We start from the raw sequence: 13,163 nt of genomic DNA, 5'->3' as shown, positions 1-13,163 counted from the left end.
TGTACCCCCCTTCAGTTCTCAGTACTCCCAGGTCCACCCTGTCCTGGTGTGGTAGGTAAGCGCCTGATGATGGGTCTTCATCGGTGAAAACAAGTCACGTTGATTTCATAAGTATATATAAGGCTCACCAAGTACTTCAATAATTATTTTTATGATGTCGTCGTTAAGCCTCCTCACTGACATTGTGGCCAATCATAAGCCTGTGTGGCTCGAGAAAGGAATCGGGTAAAGATCACGGACTGTAAAATGTATTGAACTTTGATGGTAAGTCACAGCCTGATCAAACTTTAACCACATATTGCAAAATCATGTACGCTAATCATTGAACCCAATTTCTAGACATGATGAACACAATATGAGTGGACCCTACACTCTAAAAAGTAATTCAGAGTATCTGTTGACACCACTTGATTTAATACATAAATGTACATACAATGTAAAAAATGTAATTAATTGATTTAGATAAACTTTCTAAGTTGCTAACTTTATTTTTTAAGTTATGTTCAAATAATAATGTTGGCTATTACATGAACTTAATTTAGAATGTCATATACACTCAAATTTTATTGTTGGTAAGCTTAAAACAAAATTCAGGTTGCCATGACTTCATAAAATTAGCTTGGTAACATAATATATACACACACACACACATATATATAGTATATATATATTAAGTTACTGCTACTTAAAAAGTTGTGTGCATTGTTATTATAATTAAGTAGACAACAAATTAAACTGTTGCGTTTTTTGAGTCACTCAAAAAATAATTTTGAGTGCACTCAAAAAATAAACGTTTAGCCTCAACAACAAAAAAAAATAAACGTTTAGCCTCAACAAAAAAATAAACGTTTATTTTTTGAGTGCACTCAAAAAATAATTTTGAGTGCACTCAAAAAATGAACTCAAAAAATAAATTTGAGTGCACTCAAAAAATAAACGTTTAGCCTCAACAAATTTTTTTTTTATTGTTGGTAAGCTTAAAACAAAATTCAAGTTGCCATGACTTCATAAAATTAGCTTGGTAACATAATATATACACACATATATATAGTACATATATATAAAGTTACTGCTACTTAAAAAGATGTGTGCATTGTTATTATAATTAAGTAGACAACAAATTAAACTGTTGCGTTGATTTTCTTTTGTTGAGGCTAAACGGTTTTTTTTTGAGTGCACTCAATATTTTTTGAGTGCACTCAAAAAAAAAACGTTTAGCCTCAACCAAAAAAAAAAACGTTTAGCCTCAAAAAAATAAAAAAAAATAAACGTTTATTTTTTGAGTGCACTCAAAAAATAAACGTTTAGCCTCAACAAAAAATGTTTTTATTGTTGGTAAGCTTAAAACTAAATTCAAGTTGCCATGACTTAGGTACTCACATTCCATAGGTATGAATGTGAGTGTGAATGGTTGTTTGCTAAAGCGCCTCTTGCCTGAAGACAGCTGGGATAGGCTCCGGCATCCCCCGCGACCCTCGTGAGAATAAGCGGTAGAAAATGAATGAATGAATGAAGATGTAATCTAATAAGGAAAAGTCATAATTTTATGAGAATAACATTGATTTTGACATTTTAAAAGTCATCATTGGATATGATGAGAATACGAGAATAAAGTCCTACATTTACAAGAAAAAATACCCAATACTGTATTATGACAAAGTAGTAAATTTACAAGAAAGAATGGTAAGATTACAAGAATAAAGTCATAAATTTATGAAAATAAAGGGAGAACATGCAAACTCCACACAGAGATGGCCGAGGGTGGGGAAAGACAAAATAAGAAGCCAAAAAGTTACCACTTCCACACATAATAGGAGGAGAACTCATTCATTCATTCATTTTCTACCGCTTTTACTCACGAGGGTCGCGGGGGTGCTGGAGCCTATCCCAGCTGTCTTCGGGCGAGAGGCGGGGTACACCCTGGACTGGTGGCCAGCCAATCACAGGGCACATATAGACAAACAACCATTCACACTCACATTCATACCTATGGACAATTTGGAGTCGCTAATTAACCTAATGTTTTTGGAATGTGGGAGTACCCGGAGAAAACCCATGGAGAACTCCACACAGAGATGGCCGAGGGTGGAATTGAACCCTGGTCTTTATCTAAATCAATTAATTACATTTGTTTACATTGCATTCATGTATAAAATCAAGTGGTGTCAACAGATACTCTGAATTACTTTTTAGACTACACTCACCACCACAACTTACAGTACCTCTGATGAATTACTAGTACTACTACAACAGTACCTGTCATTAATGAGTAGTAGTTGGGGTAGGATAAACTGGGGAAATCCGGCGTCATGTAGTCCACTTTCACGCCCCTGGAAACCAGCTCTTTAAATCCAGGTAGTGAGTCCAGGTGGTCCATGTAGTCATAACGGAAGCCGTCAATGAGAAAGACGAGTAAGGGATGGGGGGCCACACTCTGCCGCCCCGCTGCCAGCATTAGCAGGGACACCAAGACTAAAGTGGAGGACGCCATGTCTGCTCCCACGCAGAAGCACAGTGGAATTGTGAGGATGAAAACAGCTGACTGTGGGAATGCCTTCCTCATTGTAGGGGGGAGGGTGGACCGATTCAATGGTCCACTGTGTCGATACCAAGGGTAGCAGTGGTATCGAATCGATACCAGTATGACCTGATTGATATTTTTTGGTTTTCCTCATCGTGTTTTTTTTTGTTGTTGTTATATTTATAAATAAAGTCCTAAATTTGTGGGAATTAAGTCGAAAAAGGGTGTGATATTATGATAATCAAGTAGTAAATTTGGGCTGCACAGTGGAAGAGTGGTTAGCGCACAGGCTACCCAGCTATGAGACCAGAGTTGGATTCTTTATATTGCACTTTATAATATAAAAATAGTAACATTACAAGAATAAAGTCATACATTTATGAAAATAAAGGCATAATAATACAAGAATGAGGTCATAAATTTATGAGATTAAAGTCCTACATTTATAATAAAAAATACCCAATACTGTATTATGACAAAGTAGTAAATTCACAAGAAAAAAATGTAAGATTACAAGAATAAAGTCATAAATTTGTGACAATAAAGGCATAATAATAATAGAATGAAGTCCTAAATTTATGACATTAAAGTCCTACATTTACAATAAAAAATACCTAATACTGTACTATGACAATAAAGTAGTAAATTCACAAAAAAAATTGTAAGATTACAAGAATAAAGTCATAAATGTATGAAAATAAAGGCATAATATTACGAGAATTAAGTCCTAAATTTATGACATTAAAGTCCTACATTTACAATAAAAAATACCCAATACTGTACTATGACAATAAAGTAGTAAATTCACAAGAAAAAATGGTAAGATTACAAGAATAAAGTCATAAATTTATGAAAATAAAGGCAAAATATTACAAGAATGAAGTCCTAAATTCATGAGATTAAAGTCCTACATTTACAATAAAAAATACCTAATACTGTACTATGACAATAAAGTAGTAAATTCACAAGAAAAAATGGTAAGAGTACAAGAATAAAGTCAGAAATTTGTGACAATAAAGGCATAATGATACAAGAATAAAGTCCTAAATTTATGAAAATAAAGGCAAAATATTACAAGAATAAAGTCCTAAATTTAAGACATTAAAGTCCTACATTTACAATAAAAAATACCTAATACTGTACAATGACAATAAAGTAGTAAATTCACAATAAAAAATGGTAAGAGTACAAGAATAAAGTCATAAATGTATGAAAATAATGGCATAATAATACAAGAATGAAGTCCTAAATTTATGAGAATAAAGTCCTACATTTACAATAAAAAATACCTAATACTGTACTATGACAATAAAGTATTAAATTCACAAGAAAAAATGGTAAGATTACAGTAATAAAGTCAAAAATGTATGAAAATAAAGGCATAATAATCCAAGAATAAAGTCATAAATTTATGACAATAAAGTCCTACATTTACAATAAAAATACCTAATACTGTACTATGACAATAAAGTAGTAAATTCACAAGAAAAAATGGTAAGATTACAAGAATAAAGTCATAAATTCACGAGAATAAAGCTGTAAAAATATTTAAAAAAATCTTCACGGGGGTGGGCGGGGCTAAATACATGACTGACACACACCAGCATAACCAAACATGATTTTATTATCTTAAAAAGTAACACAATCCCCATGAGGGTATCACATACACTACAACAATGGTAACACCAGTACTAACACCAAAAGGGACTTTCAGATATTATAGACATTTTTTTTTTCAAAAATCCCTCTTTTTATTGTTGCAATTATTTGACTAGGCATGGCAGATAAACATCATTTACAGATATGACATATTGTCACCGTTTCAAGCTATGTCATACTTTTCACAACCCAATGCCGATGTTAAGGGAAGACATTTCTTGGACTGTCAGTGTAGAAAAACGTGATGGAAGGTCACATGACTGTGGGTGGCTGACTTGCAGGGGGAGCAAGGTAGATGGAGGTGGGCGGGTGGGGGGGGGGGATCATTAGGGCAGTGCAAATATTAGACATGAGGCCCCTCCACCGTATCTGAAGCGTAGACCCCTATGGAGTCATGGACTCAGTGGTTAATCCAACAGTGGTGGTATCTTACAGACTAATTGAGAACAAAAGGGTGAGTGAGCACCATAAACGGCAGTCGGAGGAACCCTTTGACCACGACTGTGTTCAAAGCGACAACGTAAGCTGATACACATCCTGTTTGGAGAGGTAGACTTGGGACTCCAGCCCAATTGTACAGTAATGACAAAGGAAGGACTCAATGTCTCGTGATTAGGGCTCGCCTGAACAATGGACATGTCTGATACATTCCAAAGAAGTTTACATACACTCATGGGTGCTGGAAATAGGCCAAAGTGCCCGAAAAACAGGCGTGGCAAGCTGGTGGAATCATATTGAAACATATTTTGAGGCTGTACTGTGCATGAAAAAGTAGGATTATTGAATATTTTTATAGTTATGGCATAGAAAACCTACTTAAAACCTTCTTTTTTTACAGGGCGGCACGGTGGTCTAGTGGTTAGCGCGCAGACCTCACACCTAGGGCATCTCTGTGCATGTGTGGGTTTTCTCCGGGTACTCCCGGTTTCCTCCCACATTCAAAAAAAAAACATGCTAGGTTAATTAGCGACTCCAAATTGTCCATAGGTATGAATGTGAGTGTGAATGGTTGTTTGTCTATATGTGCCCTGTGATTGGCTGGCGACCAGTCCAGGGTGTACCCCGCCTCTTGCCCAAAGACAGCTGGGATAGGCTCCAGCACCCCCGCGACCCTTGTGAGGAAAAGCGGTATAAAATGAATGAATGAATTATTAGAACTGTCTAGACATGAAATTGTCTGGAGATGGATATCACCACCGATATAGTAGACATAAGAGAAAATGATATAAGAATATAGACTCGCCATGGTAGTATTTTGTTCTTTACTTCCTGCAGTCACTGACACCTAGCAACCAGTGTAGAATACCACATATCTTCGAATGTCTTTGGAATGCCTTATAGTTATAGTATTATGAATTTAGGGGTTAAGAAATTGTAAAAATCTGCTTATATATGCATATTTTTGGACTAATAATAGGCTGTATTCAACCACAAAAACAGCAATGATTGTGAAAACCATGATAGAGATAGAGCGTCAAGTGGCGAGAGGTTACTGTAATCCATGTTGGATTGTGCACACCGTATAAACATAAATCATAAATCATAAAAGGCCCAAAATGGATCTGAAATTCATTCCCATGATGAGTGTATGTCAACTTCTGAGCAGAACTGTATATATATGTATATATATATACAGTAAACCTCGGATATATCGGATTCAATTGTTCCCACTGGTTTTGTCCGATATAAGCGAAATCCGTTATATGCGTATACCGGAAAATGTCCGTTTTACGCATATATCGAATTTATATCCGGTATATGCGTAAATCGGATTTTATCCGTTATAAAAAGGCACTTCCTTGACTATGTTTCCAATGTACCTGGGCGCAGGCAACGCTGCAAACGCTGCAAATGACGTCGTATAGCGGCCTGTCACGATTCGGCGAATCGGAGCGCCACGATGCGGCCATCCGATATATGCGAGGGAAATTTAATGGAAATGCATTGGAACGGGACTGGAGATTTTGTCCGAAATAGGCGAAATCCGTTATAAAAAATCCGATATATGCAATGAATTTTTATTGGAAATGCATTACAGAAAAATTGGTTCTTTTTTATCTGTCCGTTGTGAGCGAATTTCCGATATATCCGACTCCGATATATCCGAGGTTTACTGTATAATTTTCATGTTTCATGTTTCACTTTCATGTGAGCTGCAAAGGCATAATCAACACACCAGGCCTGAAAAAGACGCTAACGCCAAACATGAGTCAGCAGCATTCAGCGGATGATAACGAACGGGCTCAGATTGGGTATCAAGTAAACAGGTCAAATGAACCGAAAAGAATAGCTCATAGAAATAAAATAAAAAAAGAGTCACGGTTGAATTAAGAATCGTTCATATGATCCGCTCGCTAACGGTAGAACCCGCACATGCAGTGGGTTGACCTTATTCGTACTTGATTTGTAAATACTACTGTACTGTATAATAGCATTAAAGTACTGGAGACAAAATGGCCTTGAGGTGTACTTATACCACCAAGCAGTACTGTTCCGTTTAACAGCAGGGGTGTCCAAACATTTTCCAGCACACTGAAAAAATGAAAGCATGCAAGGGTCATATTTCAAGGCAAGAAACCGCACCTCCGCTTTGTGATATATGGTATACACTAAAAAAATAAATGTTTAGCCTCAAAAAAAAAAAACAACGCAAAAATGTAACAATTAGTCTTTCTTAGTTATGACAACTTAATTAGAAATTGCTTTGAACCAACAAACAATATTGCATTGCACTAATTAGCTTTTCCTCTTCACTCAAAGTTTATTTTAAGTAATGCTTACTGAATAATTATTTTTAAATAAAAAAGAATAATAAAGTTTTTAAGTTCGTAACTCAAAAAAATATGTAAAGTCAACTGACTTGATCATTTTATTCAAATTAGTTTAATTTGTTGTCTACTTAATTATAATAATGCACACAGCTTTTTAAGTAGCAGTAACTTAATATATATATATATATATATATATATATATATAAAATTTGCTAAATAAAATAAATAAAATTGGAGTGTATGTAATAGCCAAAATTATTTGAACATAACTTAAAAAATTAAGTAAGCAACTTAGAAAGTTTATCTAAATCAATTAATTACATTTTTTTTTTTACATTGTATTTATGTATTAAATCAAGAATTACTTTTTAGAGTGTATGTGAAAAAGCGTATTAGTAGTGTCAACTTTGGTCTTTGCTGTTTTTTTCCCCCATTTCTTCATTTTCCATATAGTTTAATCTCTTAATATTTTGACTTTATTTGCATAATATAATATTTTTTTTCCCTCACAATATTACGGCGTTGAAAAAATAACGTATTCTGTCTTTAAAGACGTATTTATACATATTTTTAAACAGAAGTGCATTTGATAAGAGCTCATAGAGGAGTACTTACGCATTTTAACGCATGTACGCACAGTTTAGTTCTAAATGTGAAAACTGTAAATAGTTTATGGTGTTATATTTGTAAACAAACAACTTTTTTGTGTTATGTTGTAGTATAGTTGTTAAGATATTTGAGCTGTCACAAAAGCACATTAGAATTAGAATGTGACTTTATTTTCTTAAAATTATAGTTGTTTTTTTTTCTTTGAATTTTACAAATATTTTAACTTTTTTTTTGTAATTTTTAAAAAAATTCTGAATATTCTCTTACTATGACTCTATTCCGATACTAGAACTTCCCCCAAACTAATGCTCCAAAAATTACAACTTTATTCGTGTTTGTTTCTCATATCACAACTTTTAAAATATATCTTTTTTTTCTGTCAATATTTAAACTTTATGCGAACTTTATTCTGAAAAACTTAATTCGTTCATTTTCGCGGGAGCGCTGGAGCCTATCCCAGCTGTCTTCGGGCGAGAGGCGGGGTACACCCTGGACTGGTCGCCAGCCAATCACAGGGCACATATAGACAAACAACCATTCACACTCACATTCATACCTATGGACAATTTGGAGTCGCTAATTAACCTAGCATGTTTTTTTTTGGAATGTGGGAGGAAACCGGAGTACCCGGAGAAAACCCACGCATGCACGGGGAGAACATGCAAACTCCACACAGATGGTGGAATTGAACCCTGGTCTCCTAGCTGTGAGGTCAGCGCGCTAACCAATATACCGCCGTGCCGCCTGATAAACTTTTTCCTTCTTAATATTTTAACTTTTTTCTTTCTCAAAATTATTGCTGATTTTTTTTTAACAATTCTATTTTTAGAAGGCGCTCCGTGCCAAAACAACAAAACAGCCTCAGGCCACAAATTCTCCCCCCACCTCCCCGGGCCACACTTTGGACACCCCTGCTTGATATTGATAGCATACCACTGACACGGTGTTGTAGTCCTCAAAGAAAATCAACATGGCTGACAGAAAAACGATGTTGAATGTCACTTACTCGACGATACTGAGCAGAACTGTACCGTTTGGTGGACGCCTTAGTAGCTTACGTATTTGGGAACAGCTGAATCTTCTTAAAATATTCGTAACACAAACATTGAGTACCCCGGTACAAATTAGTTTTTCATAGAAACTACATTATTGTGTGGTATCCCAGAAGAGCTTTCTATAGAATTTTCCAGTGTACGCATATATTCCCAAATGAGTCAGGGATTCTTCCATGCGCTTTTTGCACTTAGAAGCAGAAATGTTAGAATCCATGGTGAACAAACGGTAAGGGAGTCCAGCACTTGGATGTGTGTTGTGTTGTGTACTGTGTGAATGTGTTGTGTATGTGCAGACATTCACAGGCCAGAAGCTCACGTCAAGTGTGATCATGGATGGGCGTGTTTTTGCTGTTGTGGAGGTAGTTGAAAAAAGGAGCGTTGAGGATGACTTGGGATGTTTTTTTTGACACGGAATTCTTCTCAGGAGACGCTGTAAGGGCTGGACGCCATTATAAAACCATATGAATATTGCCTAAGTCAGTGTTTTTCAACCTTTTTTGGAAAAATCTTGTGGCACACCACTAAGCAAAAATGTTCCAAAATGTCACCACGACCTCACACGTGCATCAATAAGTCTATGGGAGGAACAAGGTAGGTGTTGCCACACGGACCAATATTACATTGCTCTGCCAGTCTTTACACCACAGACACTCCACAGTAGCCACGTTTTTACATCACCACTTTTTCTCTTTCCGAATGACCTTTCGGGAAACAATGGTATCCATAGAAAGGAATATTCCAATCTCTTGTCTACATGCGTCGTGAAAATCAACCAGAATAGTCAATAGGGCATGCCCAGTAAAAAGTAAACACCAACATCACGTGATATCGGCTTCCCAAAGTTTTTCTTTCACTTTTTGGAATAACTCCGTATTGACAGTTTTTCGTCTGTCCAGTCTTGAAATTTAGTTTGAATCCAAAACAAACTTTGCTTAGTCCAATGCCGATTGCTGGCCTCCATTTTTAAAACTGAAGAACATCTAGATCTGCGTGTTACGTCATATCTGAGCATGCGCTGAAAGAACGCACCCGGGATCAATTTAAACAGGAAAAGATCAAATTCAATCTTGCTGATATTTTATCATTAAACTCAGGACATGTTTTATATAGATATATGTTTTCTTTTTTAATAAAACTGCACTTGTGAATAAAGTATAGAAGGGTTTAGATCAGGGGTGGGCAAACTACGGCCCGGGGGCCACATCCGGCCCGCCAAGTGTTTGAATACGGCCCGCCCAATCTTTCAAAAGTATTTCATTTAAACTCAACATACAACCTGGCATCATGGCCTGAGCCAACCTTTTGATGGTTGTATCAATTTCGTTGTTTGACATGGTCTGTTGTTTACAAAGTGCTCCTGAAAAAAGAGACACAAGCACATAATAATAATAAAAATTAAAATAATAATTATTATATTATTATTATAACTATGATGATTATTATATTTATTATATTAATGCTAATTATTATATTAATTATATATAATAATATTGTTATATTTGCATATTTTACATAATAATAATTATTATTATTTTAATTTTATTTTAATTATTATAATATTTTATTATTTTTAAAATATTTAAATATAAATATAAAATAATAAATAATAATAGCAGATTGCATGACAATTTTACAGATACAATAATACGAGGTGGACTGTTACGTGTAAAATATATAGTCTGCCCCCCGGAAATTTTGTTATATCAATGCGGCCCGCGAGTCAAAACGTTTGCCCACCCCTGGTTTAGATTCTGTTCCACAGATGGCGCTAATGCACACGAAAGCTGCTTGCCAACCGCCAATAAACAACAGAAGAAGAAAAACACCACACTGACAAATTTCCATTTGAGCGGGTGATGAATCGGATTGGTTAAAGGAATATTCCATCCGTGTTCAATTCTTTTTCCGTTTGAGCAATTAAACTAAATGCAATTGGAATATTTGGGTCCATGTATACTATTGACATAATGCCTATTAACATAATATTTGCAAATGATTAATAAATGTTAATTATAAAAAGTGATATTGGATAATTCCTCACGGCACACCTGACGGTTTTTCAAGGTACACTAGTGTGCCGCGGCACCGTGGTTGAAAATCACTGACCTAAGTCAACATTAATCAAGTGGATTTTTGGGTTTCTTTATGGACGATGGCCCTGGTTCTAGGCCGTGCCGCTCACATTTTTTTTAGTCAGTCGGCCACGATTGAGTGAAAGTGTAGCGGAAAGTGTGTGAGAGAGCATGTGTGTAGTATCAGTAAGAGTAGCGGAGCTTCTGACCTTTCATTCGGTGTGTGGAAGCACACCGCTGGAGAAAGATGCACGCATACGGAGCAGCTGCAATGAAGAGTGATAATGAAATGAATGAAAAATGACCTGAGATTACAGATTACTATTACACAACCATCACACTCTGATGCATTCACACACACACACACACACACACACACACACAGAGTAGAACCCACGCAAGTGAAAGAACACAATAGCAGTGTGTAAACTAGAGGCTATGAAATGACATGGTCAATCAGCCCGGTGGCTTAGTGTTAATGTGTGTGTTTATCAGCAGTCTCATGGTGGTCTTAATCCCTATGTTTGTTTGTGTGTGTGTGTGTGTGTGTGTGTTAACAGCTGTAGTTCCACAGTGGTCTTGTGGCAAGCTCCACTGATTCAGTCAACGTTGACAGTCTGCAGGTATAACAGTCCTTGGGGGTGTGACTTCCACTCGCCCTTCGTTATGCCCCCCCCCCCCCCTAGACGCTGGTGATTGATGCAAGGCAGGCGTTGGGCTTTTGGAGTTTCTCTGGTTGGCTCCCAGCTGGTTCAGGGATAGTGCGGAATGAGAAAGGGGGAACGTTGCTGTTTGTAATGCCGAGGTGGCCGGGACTGAGAGCCAAATTCTGCCGACGATTACTCTCCACTATGGAGGAGGTGTTTGATGCTAGGCTCTCCCTCGTTCTGTAAAATAAAAAAAAAACACTGTAAGAAATGTATACAACATATACAGTACAACGCGGTTGTATTACAGTAAACCTCGGATATATCGGATTCAATTGTTCCCACTGGTTTTGTCCGATATAAGCGAAATCCGTTATATGCGTATAGCGGAAAATGTCCGTTTTACGCATATATCGGATTTATATCCGGTATATGCGTAAATCGGATTTTATCCGTTATAAAAAGGCACTTCCTTGACTATGTTTCCAATGTACCTGGACGCGCAGGCAACGCTGCAAACGCTGCAAATGACGTCGTATAGCGGCCTGTCACGATTCGGCGAATCAGAGCGCCACGATGCAGCCATCCGATATATGCGAGGGAAATTTAATGGAAATGCATTGGAACGGGACTGGAGATTTTGTCCGAAATAGGCGAAATCCGTTATAAAAAATCCGATATATGCAATGAATTTTTATTGGAAATGCATTACAAAAAAATCGGTTCTTTTTTATCTGTCCGTTGTGAGCGAATTTCCGATATATCCAAGTCCGATATATCCGAGGTTTACTGTATAATAATGCTTCCGCTGGTCTTCTTTGGCCTTTTGTGTTTTGGCGGAAATATGGATCTGGTGACGTCACAATATGTACATGATGAGTAAATTTACTCCCATCACAAACTTTGGGTCTGCATTGCTACATGCCTGGGTCTTCTTCCTATTTCCATCCATCCATCCATTCATTTTCCTCCACTTATCCGGGTCCGGGTCGCGGGGGCAGCAGTCTTAGTAGGGAAGCCCAGACTTCCCGGTCCCCGGCCACCAAGGCGTTCCCAGGCCAGCTGTGAGACATAGTCCCTCCAGCGTGTCCTAGGTCTGCCCCGGGGACTTTTCCCGGCTGGGATATGCCCGGAACACCTCACCAGGGAGGCGTCCGGGAGGCATCCAGACTAGATGCCCGAGCCATGTGAAGGTGAAGCGGCTCTACTCTGAGCCCCTCCCGGATGGCTGAGCTCCTCACCCTATGTCTTAGGGTGAGACCAGCTACCCTACGGAGAAAACTCATTTCAGCCGCCTGAAATTCTATTTGAAAAGTAAAACTCCTAGCTAGTGAATCCTATGCTAGTAAAGCCACTGCTATTTTTGATCTACAGGTAGTTTGTCAAAACCAAACAGCAGTCAAAAATCCTTTGTTTGAGTGCTTCTTACTTCCGCAAACTACAGTTAAATGTACATTTAAAACATTACACAATAAGGTGCTGGAGCCTATCCCAGCTGTCTTCGGGCGAGAGGCGGGGTACACCCTGGACTGGTGGCCAGCCAATCACAGGGCACATATAGACAAACAACCATTCACACTCACATTCATACCTATGGACAATTTGGAGTTGCCAATTAACCTAGCATGTTTTTGGAATGTGGGAGGAAACCGGAATACCCGGAGAAAACCCACGCATGCACGGGGAGAACATGCAAACTCCACACAAAGATGGCAGAGGGTGGGGAAAGACAAAATAAGAAGCCAAAAAGTTACCACTTCCACACAAAATAGGAGGAGAACTCATTCATTCATTTTCTACCACTTATCCTCACGAGGGTCGTGCTGGAG

General features: G+C 37.5%; 2 protein-coding genes across 4 annotated transcripts in view; both read right to left on the bottom strand.

Annotated features, from left to right (window-relative positions):
* The window catches only part of enpp6 (ectonucleotide pyrophosphatase/phosphodiesterase 6), a 15,134-nt gene extending 12,643 nt beyond the window's left edge, over window positions 1–2,491 (bottom strand). Inside the window, exon 1 of the mRNA XM_058063519.1 lies at window positions 2,257–2,491. Within this exon, the coding sequence (XP_057919502.1) occupies window positions 2,257–2,491 (235 nt within the window). The remainder of the gene's footprint in view (window positions 1–2,256) is intronic.
* Window positions 2,492–4,127: 1,636 nt separating this feature from the next.
* The window catches only part of LOC131110636 (storkhead-box protein 2-like), a 39,069-nt gene continuing 30,033 nt past the window's right edge, over window positions 4,128–13,163 (bottom strand). For all 3 annotated transcript variants that reach the window (XM_058063912.1, XM_058063913.1, XM_058063914.1), the window contains exon 4: window positions 4,128–11,574. In XM_058063912.1, coding sequence (XP_057919895.1) covers window positions 11,370–11,574 — 205 coding nt within the window. In that variant the 3' untranslated portion in view covers window positions 4,128–11,369. The remainder of the gene's footprint in view (window positions 11,575–13,163) is intronic.

This window comes from Doryrhamphus excisus, chromosome 23, assembly GCF_030265055.1.
Source record: "Doryrhamphus excisus isolate RoL2022-K1 chromosome 23, RoL_Dexc_1.0, whole genome shotgun sequence".
NCBI lineage: Eukaryota > Metazoa > Chordata > Actinopteri > Syngnathiformes > Syngnathidae > Doryrhamphus > Doryrhamphus excisus.
Note: the sequence above shows the minus strand (reverse complement) of the source record. Positions and strands in the feature narration are given on the sequence as shown.